The sequence below is a fragment of the Fundulus heteroclitus genome, chromosome 24 (assembly GCF_011125445.2).
Source record: "Fundulus heteroclitus isolate FHET01 chromosome 24, MU-UCD_Fhet_4.1, whole genome shotgun sequence".
In the NCBI taxonomy this organism is placed as follows: Eukaryota; Metazoa; Chordata; class Actinopteri; order Cyprinodontiformes; family Fundulidae; genus Fundulus; species Fundulus heteroclitus.
In genome coordinates, this window is record NC_046384.1 from 842,803 (window position 1) to 860,448 (window position 17,646).

The window sequence follows — 17,646 nt, forward strand, 5'->3', positions numbered from 1 at the left end:
AGAGTCTGAAACGTCAAGAACGCAAAGTTAAGAAAGCCTTGAGGCCATTCAGGCACAAGGCAGAAAATAATCTAATCACGCTTAGGGTCTCTTCAGGCAACTCCTCCCATTGAAGAATAAGGAATCAGAGTTCTCTGGCTTCTTCATCTCCAGTCCTCTTCTGGTTCCCCCTCGCAGGCTGGTCGATTGAGCTGGATGGTAATAAGCATTCAGTTCTGGATGGGCACTGAGCATTTTATTTTGCATTTCTCCCTAATAAAACACTTTGTGAAGATGGTCTGCAGACATGAGTCCTTGTTTCCACTGGGGAACAGAAACAAGGTGTAATTAGTGTTCTTATAAAAAAAAAAAAAACATTCATGTGTCATTTATTAAAAAACATCCTCCAAGCACTTTCACAATCAAGATATTTCTGTCCACAATTATTTAGCTCTCAGAATTCTGCAATTTAATTATTAGTTAAAAAGAGTAGTCTTTAAGTTCAAATGTATCTGCAGTAAATTCATAATAATTCTTAACAGAATGCTTTCAATGTGTGTCTTAACTGTTGTCTGACAGTTGAAGTTCTCTGCAACATAATTTCATCAACATATTCGTTTCATGACATTTCCCATTTTATTTCGAAAACCCAACTGAGAAAAAGAAAGCCTTTCCATGTGAAAGCCTTTTCCCTCTCCCTCTTTTTTTTTTAAATGAGGTGCTGTTCTGCACAGAAAAGACAAAATATTTACACCATGCTGTTACTGTTCAAGGATGCCAAGGTTCTACAAAACAAAGCAGCGAGCAGGAGAGCTTTTTGAAAACGTTCTAACATTGTTGAACAACCAAAGCTACTTAAGCAAATCAGAATTAGTTCCCAAATTAATCCTAAAATAAAGTAAACCTTATATTGTGTACATCATGATTATTTATTTATTTATCTTCTTAAACTGAGGATTGAGGACTTTGATTAAGAAGTTCTTGGATGAACGCGTCTCTGCGTTCCTATTAGTCTAGGCCTTGGTAATCTGATCTATGTGTTTTGAGTGCCTGGTCAGGAAAGGTTAAGGTTCTCTGAAGCTTTCTGTTTTCAGCAACTCTGAAAACCCAGAACCCTTTACAGTTAGTGTTAGGTGTCAGGTAACCTGTGGGACCATTTCGTCGTCTCTCTGGTTCCCCCCTGGTTCCACCAGCTGTGTCAAGTTCACAACAGCTCCAAACCACAGCAGCTTGACCCTGGGTGCCATGCCCCAAGGGTCTCCACACCCCCTGTGTGGAACGTCTCTCACTGTAAGGATCTCACCTTATATCCCGTTCAAGATGTTCTTTACACAACAGGAGTTCCAGTGTGGGGTGTCTTTGCTGCTTTGATGTTCCTCAGAGAAAACCCTCATTCACTGATACATCTCCAAGCTGTTACCCTTTTATCATCACAGGCCCCTAACCATCCTGACCAGATCCAAAATGTCCCCATAATTTAATCTAATTGAAGTAATCTTACTTATTTTCTGTATGTAAGACGATAACCATTAAATTATCCTTATCTAAAAGCCCTTAGGTTAACAGTTAGCTAAAACTCAGTGTTATGTGTTTTTTCCCTTAGGATGTTTAACTGGTTAATAAGACTATTGAGATATTTGTGTTCTAGTTGAGAGATATTAAATCTCCATAAATATGGTAACCATTGTACACTGATGCTTTAATCCTTAATTTACCCATGTTAGTTAGTAGGATGTGTCATTATGCTAATTTTATTGCAACCTTACCCATTTTAGCCAGTAACCTTTTCTTTGCGTTTTATTGATGCCTGCCAGAGTAGCAGAATTCAGCTTACTCTAAGATGTTCATTAAGTGAAATGCTATTTAAAAGTTCACATTATTCTACTTATATAGTGAAAACTAATTAATTCATTTATTTATTTATTTATTTAACTGTTGATATAATACCCACTTAATTTATTAAGTTACTCTATGATTCCATCAAGTTACTTCTTTAAAAGTTTTCACCTTTACATAATCCTAATGTGTTTCATAATGTGTGTTTTGTTTTAATTGTGTATAACAAAATCTGAAGTGAAATGCATGAAGTTGTGTCTGCAGAACTCATCTGTGTTTGTTGTCGAAGGTTGTCCGATGCCTCAGTCATAGTCCTTCATTGTCCATTTTCAGTCCAATGTCTGAGATCAACAGCACAGCGTTCTCCTTCCCTTCAAGAGTCCATCCTCCAGTCCTCACACCTGCAAACAGAATGAATTCTGCCAGCATTTTTTGCCAAAGAAATGCTCCATAGGTTGAAAAGAAATTACAGCAAAACAGTCACAAACATTTTAACTACAGTGTTCCCTCTAACATGACAAACATAAAAGAAACAAAAGGATAGAAACAATTAATAAAACTTTGTCTCTGACAAAATAAAACTCAAAACTGGATCAGGCTGAAGTCAATGACATCACCTTTAGTCCTTGTCCCAAGGATCAGCCCCCCATGGCACTGCGGCACTGTTTCTGCATTCTCTTGCATCTGAGAATGTCTAAAATGAGACTAAATCTCTATGTTAGCACATTCCTATCATATTGACCAGGTTTCTTTGCAAAGAAAAAGAAGCAGAAAGATAGAACTGTTAATAGCAGAAAGCAACAAACATTTTTAAGACACCACCTTTGCCAGCTGGAAGATTTCCTGACATAACTTGGTTAAAACTAAGCATAATTTAGTGGCCAAATCTGATTATGACCCTTACCGCACTGCTAGCACTGTCTTTTCAGAGTCTTCTGTTGGCAGAAAGGTGGCGTCCCCTTTAATCTGAAAGCAATAACTCAGAGAAAACAAGAGTGTTAATAGCATGCAGTTAAAACCCTGGTCCCCTTAGTGTGACTTTAACGTGATGTTTTTTCCCCCTTTTTATTTCTGATCCTGGGAAGGTTTCTATTCTTCCCCTTTCCTTTGAAACTTTGTTCAAACATCTCTAAAAGAAAAAAACCAAAGAAATAACAGGAAAAACAAAAAAACAAAAAAGCAAAATGCTCCCAAGGAGCACAATTATGTTTTTTCCGATATGAAAAAGATTATTGACTTATTATCCGTCCGTCTTCTTCCGCTTATCCGGGGTCGGGTCGCGGGGATAGCAGCTTCAGTAGGGAGGCCCAGACGTCCCTCTCCCCAGTCACTTGGGCCAGCTCCTCCGGGGGAATCCCAAGGCGTTCCCAGGCCAGCCGGGAGACATAGTCCCTCCAGTGTGTCCTGGGTGACTTATTATTACAAACTTTTTTAAATCCTTCTGGTCCTTTGACCATGTGTATTTACTGTAGTAATATTTTATTCATATATAACTTTTCAATCTAAATTGGTCAAGGGTGAAACTTTAAAACGCTTTTTCCCTTTTAGGTTTACTGAACTTCTAGTGTTTCTCTGTAAATGTTGAGAAACACTAGAGGGGTTCACATTTTAGACAAAGAAGACAGATGGTTTGAAAGGGGTGTGAAGGAAACCATCTATGTTAAGAGAGAAAAACCAACCTTAAACAGAGGAGGGGGCCTTAGGTTCCAACTCTCAAAAAGTTACAACACAGCTAAAGGATTAATTCCGGCCAATCATCACCTCAATTCTCATCCTCATACGAGTGATCAAAATATCGTTCCTTTAAGACAAGCCAATAACAACCCAAACGACTCCTCGTTACAGAGGAGTGGACCAGTTTCGGTCCAATCTGATGGCTTAATGGCTTTAACGACCGCCCATTACTAAGGGGGTGACCTGTTTTGGTTGAATTTGCATGTTATCTAAGCCATTACAAGGCCTTTGTTTGGCAGTAGTATAAAGCTTGTTACTCCACATCACTCCAGACTTTTTGAATTGAGAAAGCTGCCTGGAGAGGAAGCAAAACGTCTTCAACTACAAAAACAAGTCCAGTTGCTTTGTTTTTTACTTTATTTTTGGAATGACCATGACCTGGATGACTGAATCTTCACCAGCATATCCAAAATGTTTGTTCAAAGCTACACATTTCAATGCAAAGGTACCGAATATTCACAAAAATGTAAACTTCTGAACTTCAAGAAAGTAATAAATGACTTTAAAAAAAAATCACTCAATATTCTTGCATTTATGAAATGGAAATATTTTTTGTAATCCTAACAAACCTGAGGCAAGAAAGGTTTATTGAAATGTCATGTCTGACATTGAGAAAAAAAGCTTGTTTCTTTTAATATAGTGCATGTAAACTTCTGGGTTCAACTGTATGTAAATCTTATCTTAACCAGTCACAATGGAAATTACTCACCTATCAAGGACAAACATCTATGCTTCTCCAACTTAAACTCCTAGGTTTGTTAAAGGGGACCCACAGGTTAACAAAAAAAAAAAAAAAAAAAAAACATACAACCAGAAAAAAAACACCCTTCCTAAGTTTGGAAAAACATCAGACTAAACCTAACTATTAGAGAAATGCTAAAGCTACCAAGTGAAGACTGTTGCCTTTAATGGCAACACACAAAAATCTCACAGCAAACTACAGCTGTGCAGTATGAGTTAGTATTCATAGCATAGCCATTTTTCCTCCTGTATGGTTTCTAACGTGTCTGTTTAAAGAACATTTTCGGCTAAATCTTTGACCACATAGATCACAACAGAAACGCTTCTGTCCTGTATGGATTCTCATGTGCCGGTTTAAAGTTCCGCTTTCATGAAAATTGTTTCCACATATATCACAACAGAAAGGCTTCTGTCCTGAATGGATTCTCATGTGTGTGTTTAAATGTGCTTTTTGGCAAAAATTTTGTCCACATAGATCACAACAGAAAGGCTTCTGTCCTGTATGGATTCTCATGTGTGTGTTTAAAGTTGATTTATGGCTAAATCTTTGTCCACATGTATCACAACAGTAAGACTTCTGTCCTGTATGGATTCTCATGTGTGTGTTTAAATTTCCTTTTTGTCGGAATCTTTTCCCACATAGATCACAACAGTAAGGCTTCTCTCCTGTGTGAATTCTCATGTGTACGTTTAAATCCCCTTTTTGTTGGAATCTTTGTCCACATAGATCACAACAGAAAAGCTTCTGTGTATGGATTCTTATGTGTGTGTTTAAATGTGCTTTTTGGCGAAATATTTGTCCACATAGATCACAGCAGAAAGGCTTCTGTCCTGTATGGATTCTTATGTGTGTGTTTAAAGTTGATTTATGGCTAAATCTTTGTCCACATGTATCGCAACAAAAAGGCTTCTCTCCTGTGTGAATTCTCATGTGTATGTTTAAATTTCCTTTTTGTCGGAATCTTTGTCCACATAGATCACAACAGAAAAGCTTCTGTGTATGGATTCTTATGTGTGTGTTTAAATCAGATTTTCCAATAAATGTTTTGCCACAATCTTTGCAGCTAAGCTTCACTCCTGTGTGACCTTTCCTAGAAGACTCCACATTTTTTTCCTCTGTAGAACATTTCTTATATCCAGAATCGGACAAGTGTTTCAGCTCAGAGAGAGGGTTCTCTACATCACTGTCCTCTTCAACCGTCTCAGTGCCTTCAGTCTCTAAAGAAGAGGAAGCATCTCCATGATCTCGTATCCTGGTGGATTCTTTTCCATCTTTCTCTTCTGGAAGCTCTCTGCCTTTACTTTGGTCTGGATAAAGCTGTGAGCGCAGCATAGACTGTTCATCATCCAGAGTCTTTATGGGAGGAGCAGAGACTGGAAACCTGATGGCATTAATCACCTCCTTCCCATTGAGCTGCTCTCCTGGCAGACTGATGTAGACTCCCTCCTGTTCCTCCTTTACATGGGGGGGCTTTGGGTTACGCAGGTCGGCACGAGGTCTGTGGTCTAAAGAAGCTTCTTCTTTAACAATGAAGTTCGGCTTAATATCTGCAGGAAACATTGAAACACATTATGAACATTAGTAAGTATTTTTAGCTCAGCCTGAACTGAGACTCATTTTTATGAAACATGCCTGTGCAAATTCTGAGTTATCCAAGGTAATCACAACAGCAACCAGACTTTCATTCAGTTCTTTCAGAAAGAGCTGAATGAATTCCGGTTGCCTTCAATTTAAACCTGTTTAACATGTTGTTGAGGATATATTAAGGTAATTTAGTTAGATCCACTTTTTATTTCAATGCTACTTTTTCTTTTTATTTATTTTGCATTGCTGTTTCTTATCTCTTGTTTGTTTACAGTTCCTTGCTAAAGTATTCATCCACTTGGAATTCATCATGTTCTGTTGCCCCAAAACCTGCCAAGTGAAATGGACTTTTTTGGCCTAGTGGTTAGAGCATTATGCTTGTGTCCCAGAGGTTCTGGGTTCAACTCCCACAAACTGCGACTCTGGGTCCCTGAGCAAGACCCTCAACCCAAGATTGCTCTCCAGACACCGCACAATGGCAGCCCACTGCTCCCCAAGGGGATGGGTTAAATGCAGAGAACAAATTTTATTGGAATGTGCGTTACAATGATAATAAAGATGATGATTAATATTTTGTTTCCTCCTTAATAGTGTCCCTTGGTGTTTCAGTACAACACAACTGTGGGCTGCTGAGGGTACCCAGTCTGAGCCAGGACCGAGCAGTAATCAGCAGGACCATGGAGCAAGTGTCGAGACTGGTCTAGACTTCCCGCTGCTCATCCCAGCCCAGCCCTGGAGGTGATGGAGTCAAGCCAAATAACATACAGGTAAGATCCAAGATCATATGTATGAACACAATTTAATTATACAGATAATTTATTGAACTTTACTATAATCCCATAACTGGGATAGAAAAACATTTGAGGGGAATAACATTTTCCCCCAAAGTCAAGAATATACACTTTATTAACACTTTATTCTAAATAACTTAAAGTCTAAGTCTTGGACTGAATGTATTTTTACACAGATGCATTCAAATAGTCACCAGAGTAAAGAAATGTATATCATATGTGAATTATGTGCGCCGTTTGGAAGTAATTTTGATAAAACTTGCTGTATAAGCGAAAGAGCCCGAACATTCTTCAATCGGGCTGTTTCGGAATGTGACGTCACAAACAGAACAGAGTACCGTGCATCCGGCTGCTAAAACGACGACTTTCGCTACCGATTTATTAAATTTAATTAATAACTCTTACTCTACGTACAAAAAATGTATTAAAAAAAATGTCTGATACATCTGCAAACTCCACCTCAAGCATCGGCGACTCCGATACCGAATATATACCAAGAAACGGAGTTTGAACAAGGTGAACCTGAGGAGACTATATCTAACGCTGCCAAAGACATAGAGCTCATGTTCCATTGTAAGTACCCCTCAAAATCCTCGCTCGTGATGTGTGAATTGCATAAAACACTTTTGTCACTGCCGGCAATCCAGTCCTTTCGCGTTTCTTTTACGAATTTATCCCATTTCTTTCGGACCTTTTAATCATTCGGCCAAGTATGTAGCACTACTTTCTGGCCTGCACTAGACCGCGGTGAAGTTGGCTTGACATGGACATTCAAGCTCCGCGGAGTTAGCGGAGCACTCTTGAGAAACAAAAATCAAATCAGATTTGTTGACGGTCCCACCGCGTATGGGAGAAGGGAGCAGCTGAGACACGCTGGCCGAAATCAGAGTCCTTCAACCGGATCAACCGTGAGCTAGATCCCGCGGAGCTTGAATGTCCAATATCAAACCAACTTCACCGCGGTCTGCACTACAGCCACTAAATACGGCAATTTTTTTTTTTAATATACGTACATGTACAATGTATGCAAACCCTCTGGCATGAGTCTGTGAAAAGGATTAATAGGACAAAAACACCAAAATAATCCTTAGTGAACAATGTTTGTTTTATCCTACCGGGCGGGTCGTGCTCTCTGCTGAAGCACTGTGTCCGCTGTGTCTCCGCTTTGTGTTGTTACACAAACATGTCTGAACGTCCATCCATCCATTTTTTGACCCGCTTAATTCCTCACGGGGGCCCGGGGGTTGCTGGTGTCTATGTCCCGATATAAAATAATTGTAGCTGTCCAGTGGTTTCATGCTTCCATGCTCTCTCGTGTGTTCTGGCCTGCCGTGTTTATAAGGTAGCTGTATATGTCGCCGTACGGAACCCTTGGCCAGCATTTCACAGACTCGCTCCGTCCCTTCAGGCTTTTGCTGTGTGGATTTGGCAATCTGATACCATCAACCATCAACTTACTCTTAAAACGATCATGTGATACGTTGTCTAAAGAAGAAAAATACGTTGAAAACTTGTTGTTTCCTTTGTTTGTGTCCACCTTTGTGTTCGCCTTTTGCCTACCAGTCCGGCGCGCATGCGTGAAAAACCCGGATGAAAACAATAGCAGTAAACTGGTCTATAAGCGACACTACAGCCACCAACTACGCACCTAGAAGGCATTTTATTGTGGACTTAGTTCGGCGATTTTTTTAAAAAGCGCTTGCTCAAAGTAGACGTGGATCAGCAGATTTGGTGTGTGAAAGAAGATACTGGAAAACATCCATATATCCTTGTTCGCTGTACCGGTTGTACAACGTAAACGCCTGTGTGTTTCTATGCAAGTTCGCTTCACGCATTCTCGGTGTTCTTGAACTGACGTCACACGTCGGAAATAGCCGATCGTAAACGAAGGCAGCACTCAAACGCGGAATACTATAATCGGTGTAAAAAATGCGCAATATTTCATATTTAAACTTAATTTGAACACTTTTGATACATGAATATTCAAAGTTTACCTTGTTCTGGAAGTTATTCAACGGTTTTCAGGATTTTTTTCAGTCCAAGAGTTAGACTTTAAGTTTGGTCAGTCGCATTTATAATTATTAGATATTAAGAATATCTAAGGGAATATAAGTTTGTGTGAGCAGTGATTAATTGCAATAGATGGGACTTTTAACCTATTTTTTCTATGGTTCTATTGTTCACTATCCTCATCTTCTCCCTTTAGATTCGATCTTGCTATGGGGCCATATTCCCATATATGCATTTTATTCTGTGCAAATAGATATTCAGGTATTATTTATAGTTTTAATCCACAGCAAAATATGAGAATTTTTTTTATTGAACTGTAACTGAAGTTGCAAAGGTTTTATCAGGTATGATCAAATATATTGATATCAATTGTTTTTAATTAATCTCTTATTTGGATTGCATTGATATTAGGTTTTTCACTTGTCTTGTTGAATACACACGAGGTGCCTTTCTCAGCTACCTAAGCAGGTAGCTGTAGCCTTACGCCAGGAGCAGATGTCTTCAGGTGGTGTCCAACCTTCACTGGGTGTTTCAGCCCTAAACCACAACACCCTCCAGTTGGTGGGCCCGCAGTGAGTGGCCAGCTCACTGCCCATCTGCTCCTGGCTTCCAGCTTTCCTCCTCTCTCTTGCTCCAAATCCAGCATGAGGCACGTTCCGCCTCCTCCCCCATCCGACGAGCTGCCTCCTTTTTACTCCGCTCATCCATGCCTATGGCAGAAAGGAAGTTCCACGCAGACCTTGCTGGAAAGCCCCTGCACCCTATCTCCACAGGGAAGACCCACGCCTGCCAGCCTCTGTCTCGGCAGTCTTGGGCCAGCTGTTGATATTTTGCGGCCTTCCTTTCATGGGCCTCCTCGCACCCCTCCTCCCATGGTACTGTCAGTTCCACCAAGATTATCTTCCGCTCCTTGGATGACCACAGCACTATGTCAGGGCGGAGGGTTGTTTGCACCACCTCAGGAAACTGCAGCCTCTTCCCCACATCCACCCTCATCTCCCAGGAACTTGCGGCCTGGAGAATGCTAGTCCTTTTCCTCCTGGTGGACTGTGGTCTAGCAGCTCCTTCCTTGAGGAAGGTGATAGCTCTCTGTGCGGTCGTGTCGGCTGGCCTCTTCTTGACCCTCTCCCGCTCTATGGTGTCAGCCAATGAGAGGAGCACTTTGTCGTGGCGCCATCTATACCGCCCCTGGGTTAATGATGTTTTGCACCCGGACAGTATATGGGCCAAGGTCCCCCTCTTGCCACACAGCTTACAAAGTGGATCCTCTCTTAGACCCCATGTGTGGAGATGTACTGGGGAGGGGAGGGTATCATAAACAGACCGTAAAAGGAAGGAGATGCGATAGGGCTCCAGGCGCCACAGCTCCCTCCATGTGACTTTGCGCCTGGGCAAGTCCCATTTTGTCCAGGCTCCCTGGGAACCTTGCTGCACTGCTCTTGCTACTCGCTTCTCCTCCTCTCTGCTCCTCACTTCCATTTGCACCATGCCTCTCCTGGTTCCCGTGTTTGCACCTCCCCAGGTTTGGAACTGTGCAGAGCCGAGGCCTTGTCGGTGAATGCACTGGTTTCCCACTATGTCCCGCAACTTCAAGGAGCTGACTGCCTGGTCTACAGCTGCATTGGCAGCCCACTTGCGTCCAGATCTGGTTGTCATGCCAGCTTGACTGATGAGGTCATCGTTGGAATCCCTCAGACTTAGGACAACCCTGCATTTCGCCACCTTGTACTCCTCGACTACTGATGACAGGGGGAGTTGCAGTTGCCCCGACCTGATGTAAAGGCCCACTGACGAGAAGCTTGGGGGAATGCCTAGCCACCTCCGCAGGTGCTTGTTGGTCCTCCTCTCAATGAGCTCGACGGTGGTCATGGGAAACTCGTAGACTGTTAGTAGCCAAAGGAGCCTGGGCAAGAGGCCATGTTGATAAAGCCAGGTCTTGAACTTGCCCGGTAGCAAAGATTTGTCGATCTTCTTCAGCCACTCCTCAGTCTGCTTCACCGCCTCAGCTACGTTGGCACCATCCGTTAGTGACGCATTAAACCACTTTCCCAGGCATTTTACTGGATTGCCCTCGATGGGTGGAATGATCTCACCCTGGACTTGGAGACTGAACTTGCCGGTGACTCAAAAGTAGATACTCCGAAATGTAGTGATACCCAAATGTTGTATCCTGATACAACACTAATTTGTCATGGTATCAACACTGAAGCGACTATTGTGAGTGCATGAGACCTGCACTGTGGGCCCGTGTACTCGCCAGCCAGGCAGAAAGAGCCCTCATCGTGAACCACCTCGTTGTTGTTCAGGCACGTACATATATCTGCGATCCATGGGCAACGCTACTGTAATAGAGCCAAAGCAGCCAATCTTGGTCAAAAACAACAGAGCAAAAGCCTTGTTTGGCAAAAATGTTTCCATATGAGGCAAACGAAGAGGGGAAGGCCAGAGATCTTGACAAGCCGGTCTGCAAAGAGTGCTTCAAAGTGGAGGCGACAAAGTTGAGCAGCACAACAAACTTGGCCTAACATCTTGAAGGAGTCATCACCTGCTATTTTACATATACTATCCAAGTGGAAATGTCTTTAAATTCATGTTTAGGAGAGAATGTTTCATATAGAGCTCATTCTGACGCTTTTTCATACATCATGTCCCAAGGGTACGCCTGAGAATCTCACATGCATGTGCTTTGGTTTGTTTACCATCGATTTCCGGTGTCGGCGTCCAAAACTTACACACAGATAGACACGGCAAATGGCCGTAATAAAAGCACAACGTTTGCAGTCACAGCAAAGAGAACAGACAAGAGAGATCATCAGTAAGGAGTTGCACAAACAAAACAGCACTTACCGAGTGCACTGCAGTCAGTCCCTGTTGGAATCGCCCCTTTCTCCAAATGCAGGCTTGATTCCATCTCCGCCCGGTATTGCCGCAAGTTAACGAAACACTCGCAAGACGCAACGCACATACAGAGAGTTGTATATATTTGGTTGACGAGAGACGGGCGTGGTTTACGTTAGCGTCCTTCCAAGAGTGACGTAAATCAAGGAGGAGCACCAAGCTCTCACTTGGTAGAGATCACGCTCTTGTGAATTTTTTGTGGTTTGTGCCCACAAAAAAAATAAAAATTCACTTTCACACTCCTGATTTTCTGAAAGGTTTTAATTTAGCCCCAATACCAACACAAAAGTTTTAACATGAGAAAGTCAGAATTCCAGGTGATGACTCCTTCAAGGACTGACACCCCATCCTTCATGATGATTTTGATAGGTAAGTTCGAAAAAGCTCAAAGTGCACAGCCCCCTGCTGAGATGAATAGGTCTCTTGGGAGTTCAAGACTGCTGTGGCTTCTTCTATTTTTCCCATACAACTTGAAGATGTTGTTGAAACAGAGTTAAACAGCTAGCTCATGACTCCTGCTATTGCTTGATAGGAAGAGCCCTAGCCCTAGGAAAAAGTGCAATAGGGTGTTTTCACTGACGTCACTGGCCAACTTCCGGTCCGCCATATTGGGTGGCACACTTCCTTATCTCTAGTTGTCTTACACGTATTATCGTATCGCGAATGGATAAGTACGCCAGCACGCTAGAGCGACCAGATAAGGACGTATATCTGAGGAAATGTTCCGTGATCGACCATATGGACCCGTATGCCCTCCACGGTGCCTTGTTTAGCCGTAATCCAGATGATTGGCCAAATGTAGAGCACGGCGACATAGTGCATTACCTGGTGTTCAGTGAAAACCCTCTGCACACTCTTGAGGAAATGAGAGCTTACAAGGATCTAGAGGCTCACAACCAGTTCACATCTGGTTATGTACATCAAAGAAATCGCCATCATACGTGGACGGGTGAGTTTTAATAAGATGGTAAAAATGTAAACAATCCGACGCAAATGTGTTGCAAATGTGTTGCACCGCCCGATCGACGCCGCTCGCGGCTTTAATTATTTAAGCAGAACAATGACCAGTGCAAAATTAAGTTGTATTTACCGTATTGGCGCCGGTAGGAGCTGCAGATCATAAAGCCAGCAAACAGTGGGAACACAGCAACTCGTTCAAAGGTAAGCTGCGCTCAGACGGGCTGGCACATGCTAGTTTAGTAGCTGCTAACCGTCAGTGCTAACAACCACTCGCGCATGTAATGTACTTTTAACTTGCTGCTATGTGTTTCAAACGTTTAGAACACACTCTCATTGACATCGGGATACTGTGGAAAGTTATGTTCGGTCTTACAGCCGCGATCCAAGCGAGCCGACGACTCTTTGTTATCTCTGTAACTCGTTCAAAGGTAAGCTGCGTACAGACGGGCTCTGGCTCATGCTAACCGTTAGCGCTAACAACCACTCGCGCATGTAATGTACTTTTAACTAGCTGCTATGTGTTTCAAACGTTTAGAACACACTCTCATTGACATCGGGATACTGTGGAAAGTTATGTTCGGTCGACTTACAGCCGCGATCCAAGCGAGCCGACGACTCTTTGTTATCGCTAACAGTTGTTCTCCGTGGTTGCGCCTCCAGGCAGGAAAGCGGTGGAAAATTAATCTGTTTCTATGTTTTTCCCATGGCGATCATGTGTTGCGCTGTTACAGCCCACAATACAGCAACGGTTTACCATGGTTGAAATCAAGTTAAGGTGAAATTAATCAAATTAAAACACGGCTGAGAGAGGGAGTACAGTATGCGGTAGTAATAGGCAGTAGAGGCGGCGGAGGCAGTCAACATGACAGCCGCGGAAAGTAATAAGTCATAACGCCCAAGCCCTATTATTAATATATTCTTCTTATATGTTTTAAATACTTAACAGTTAATTACCTGTGACAAAGTGAGCACCGCAGACTCTGGCGTATTCCAGCTTAACACCGTCCAAATCGGACCTGGATATCCGTGTCAGCCATAGGTGACGGCGTTGTTCAGACAGCTGTTTTTTTTTTTCACACTGATTCACTATTACGGCTGGTAGGCGATAGAAAGAGCGTTGATCTCCACCTCCACGGGCCGTGCAACCAACCATTAAACACGTTTTCCCCATTGTTCACTTCCAATACTGCCTAAGGCGTCATACAATGCAGGTCAACGGTGCGAAACGACTGCCACCCAATATGGCGGACGCGCTGAGTAGTCACGTGAGCGTGACGTCAGCTGAAAACCCCCTATTAGATTATGTTCCAAGATCGTTCAACCCTACAGGAAATCTGTTACTGGAACCTCTAGTCAGAGCCGACATGTTTTTTTAAGAAATAAGATCAGAGCATGTAGAGTTAGAAGGAATCCCTGAATTTTATCCTTTATACTTTAGCTGTGGCACAGGATACAAATGGAAAACATCCTTACTGTTGATAGGAGCAGCAGTTAATGGAAACCTGCTATCAGTCTCCTCCTTCACAAGGAGCTGCTCTCCTTCCTGATGGACCCCGGGTTCCTCCTTTATGTGGAGGAGCTCTGACTCCTGCTGCTCCTCCTCAGGACTCTGTTCTTCAGGAGCCTCTTCTTTAACATCTGCAGCCAACACTGAAACACATTACATGCATTATGAACAACTGGATCTTTACAATGTTACAACGATGGGAAAGATTCAATGTCATTCTGTTGCGGAAATTCAATGGAATTATTATGTTAAATCATTTAATAACTGATATGTTTTGTATCTGTTATTTTATCTATGTTAAAAACATCAGTAGCTCCTTTATCATTTTTAGCTAGTTAAGTTATTAGAGCCACTGTGGAAGGTCCAAAGAGCCTCTTGTGGCTCCAATTCAACTCAATTAAATTTTATTTATATAGCGCCAATTCATGAAACATGTCATCTTGAGGCACTTTACAAAGTCAAATTCAATCATATTATACAGATTGGTCAAACATTTCCTATATAAAGGGAACCAGTTGAGGCATGTTTAGCATCAACACTGATCATGACCCTGACCACTCCAACCCCATATTATTGTAGCCATGCCAACAGTGGGCAGATTGAAGGATTTAACAATACGAGCACCCATGTTTTTTGTACAACTTCCAGACAAGAGGGAATTAGGGGTGGAATTATATCAGTGTCTCTGAATTAAAAGAATGTGGAAAAGATATATTTTCAGGGGGAAAAAAACATGTTTAAATATATTTTGATGTAACTATACAACAAAAGGGGGGATCACATACTAATACAAAAATCACTAATGCAATAAATACAAAAAATAAAATTAAGTTTGCAAGTAATGGAACACATATTGTAGTTACTTTATGCACTAGAATTTATATTACCGAGTCATTTATTTATTCTGGCTGTGTTCTGAATTGTAGCAGGATTGGTCCTCCATATTAGCAGTCAAAGGGAAACATGCCACCCTTTTTCTAGACATGATAAACCAAAAAGCGTTGATTGGAGAAACTTTCCTCCTCCGATACTACATGCTAAGCTAACATTAGCACCTCTTATGCTACATGTTAAGCTAGCATTAGCACCTCCTGTGCTACATGCTAAGCTAACATTAGCATCTCCTAAGCAGAGCTGCAGGCTTAGCCAGTTTTCTGGGGGAAACCCTGCAACGAGTTGTGATGAAGAGGAGGAATCCATCAGCTGCTGAAAACGGCTCCTAAACTTTAGCTCCATCCACACAGTTAGCATGAAGAAGGAAATCTACAAACCTAATCGGTGCAGCAGAACTCTGGGCTGGAAAACATCCCCCATCATTGGTGTCTCCTCTGCTGCGTCCTGCCGCTCTTTGAGCTCCTGCTTCCCTCCAGTTTCTCCGCTGTGCCTCCAGCTGCTGGACTTCTTTCCAGACTTCATCACCTGCTGCTCTATTTTAGCTTCACCAACACTCCCGATTCTGGCCTCACAGGGAAACAAGGACAAATAACCCGGAAGCGATTAACGCAGATGCGCGTTTCGGACCACACACATGAATACGTAGACGCCGCGTCCTCGGGTGAGAGGCGTGCCGACAGAGCGGCCATCTTAGGTCAGACCAAGCTGCCGTCAGACAGAATACAAGTCAGGAAAATGTACTTTATGTTTTCAGACTCTCTGAATCCGGTGAATTTTCACCCGATTTCCAGATAAATCAACAGACGGAAAACGTCACCCCTTTAGGGGCTACATGGGACCAATTGATTGAATTAAATGATTGTCTAACTTAATAAATCATTTAGATTTTGTATTGAAAGTAAGCAAACTTCCAGAGCTACGTCCCAGGAAGCCCGACTTTTACTCCGCTTATGGGTGCGCAAATAAAAGGACACTAGGAACCAGATCCTGGGGAATTACCTTCCATAAGTAAGGTTTTATGATAGATAATCCTCATGCTTTACAGTTACAGTTTTCCCCACATTTATCAAATCATCAGAGCAAGGACTCTCACCAAAATGCGGAAATTGAACCAGTGTTTGATGTGGATCATAGCCGTCCTGACTACTAAATTACCAGCTGTGGCTAAATGCCTTTTGCTTTAGATTGTAAAAACATGCAGTAACCTGCGACAGACTGGCGACCTGTCCAGGGTGTACCCCGCCTCTCACCCAGTGAATGCTGGAGATAGGCACCAGCAACCCACTGCGACCCCATGAGGGATTAAGCGGATCAGAAAATGGATGGATGGATGGACAGAAACTTGCAGTAACCTTTTCCCATCTGTATTTATGACAGTAATTTACAACAAAAGTTTCAAATCTCTAAAACATGTTTCCTATGCATTTGTAGTGTCTCGCCAACTCATGGAAGCCACGATCACTCTTCTAGTCCTAATCTCTAAGTGTTTTGCCATGTTTCTATTTTTGTGTAATGTTGTTGTAGTTAAAGGTATAGTGGAAAAATAATTCGGCTTCAAATTCTGGGGTATCATCTTATCTACTGATTGTCCCGCATGCCAATTGTGACATGCTCACCTAACAAGTGTGGGTGCTCATTCCTTGCTAATTTCATCTTGCTACGCACTTCTAGTGTTTATTTATCCAGTTAGCTTTGGTGTTAGCCGTTCATTGTAGCTCCGCTGCTCTCACTGTGTAGTTTGAATATGAGAGTCATCAGAAGCAAACCCCGTACATGTTTATCAGAGCAAGGCCGCAGTAGAAAGAAATGAGACCAAAGTGGATTTGAGAGATTTTTTTCACACGAACCCCTGAAGATCAGGTAAGACAGTCTTGTACATGCACTGTTATTCAAAAAGGGACTTAGGCATTTCTTACCTACATTTCTGGAATATTATTCATCTTTTAAAGTAGTCATAGATAATATGCTTTTATTTCACAGATCTGCTGAAAAATATTTAAACAGATCAAGAAATAATCGCGCTTCAGAATACAATAATATATGAAACCATTCAGGGTTTAAAAGGTGATGACTTTAAACAAAATACATTACTATTATTTAACAAAAAAAAAAAATCTAATTCAGGTTTTCTAGTAGTGTTTCCGTTGCAGTGACAATAGAGTTTTCAATCAGAGTTGTTTCTGTTCTTTTCTTCCAGTAACAATCGTCTAATTTTTGGTTGATGTCTTTTTGATACTAGTCTTCTCATTTTCTGAAAATGTTAGCTCTTTTTGGTAATTGCTTAACTGTCACCTTCTTGCACCAGAGTGACAGCACCTTGGAGACGGGTTCATTCATTGCAGAAGTTGACAGCTCTATAATGTTTTGCCAAATAACCACCAACTGAATATACAAATAAATGACCCCTACAGAGACCACCACTCAAACAAGAAAGGTAAAAGTGAAACAATTGAAAAACTGAATGACAACAAATCTAATTAAAGTTTTTTTGTTGTTGTCGTTTCAGTGGCAGTGTGGCACAATGGTCTTACTGACTGGGAGGTGGATGCAAGAATCACATAATGGCTAAAAAACTTTCCAGACCACAACAGTGGGAGAAACAACATGAAGGAGAGATTGAAGGATCAGCAAAATGGAAAAAAATAGGAATTTCAAGTTTAAGACACACTTTGTGCAGCCTTTTTGGCCAGTTTGTTGGTATTTTTTAAATG

General features: G+C 41.9%; 1 protein-coding gene and 1 long non-coding RNA gene across 2 annotated transcripts; one reads left to right on the plus strand and one right to left on the minus strand.

Moving 5' to 3' along the window:
• Positions 1-3,892: 3,892 nt before the first annotated feature.
• Positions 3,893-5,173, minus strand: LOC118557874 (gastrula zinc finger protein XlCGF8.2DB-like; the record flags this gene model as incomplete). The annotated part of the gene is made up of 1 exon (XM_036128351.1): positions 3,893-5,173. A coding segment is annotated over one exon (660 nt), but the record flags the coding sequence as incomplete, so codon positions are not given.
• Positions 5,174-5,796: 623 nt separating this feature from the next.
• On the plus strand, positions 5,797-17,578 carry LOC110368123. Its single transcript, XR_004928089.1, has 3 exons — positions 5,797-6,411; positions 6,485-6,642; positions 17,442-17,578. It is a non-coding gene; the product is annotated as an uncharacterized LOC110368123 (long non-coding RNA).
• The last annotated feature ends 68 nt before the right edge of the window (positions 17,579-17,646 follow it).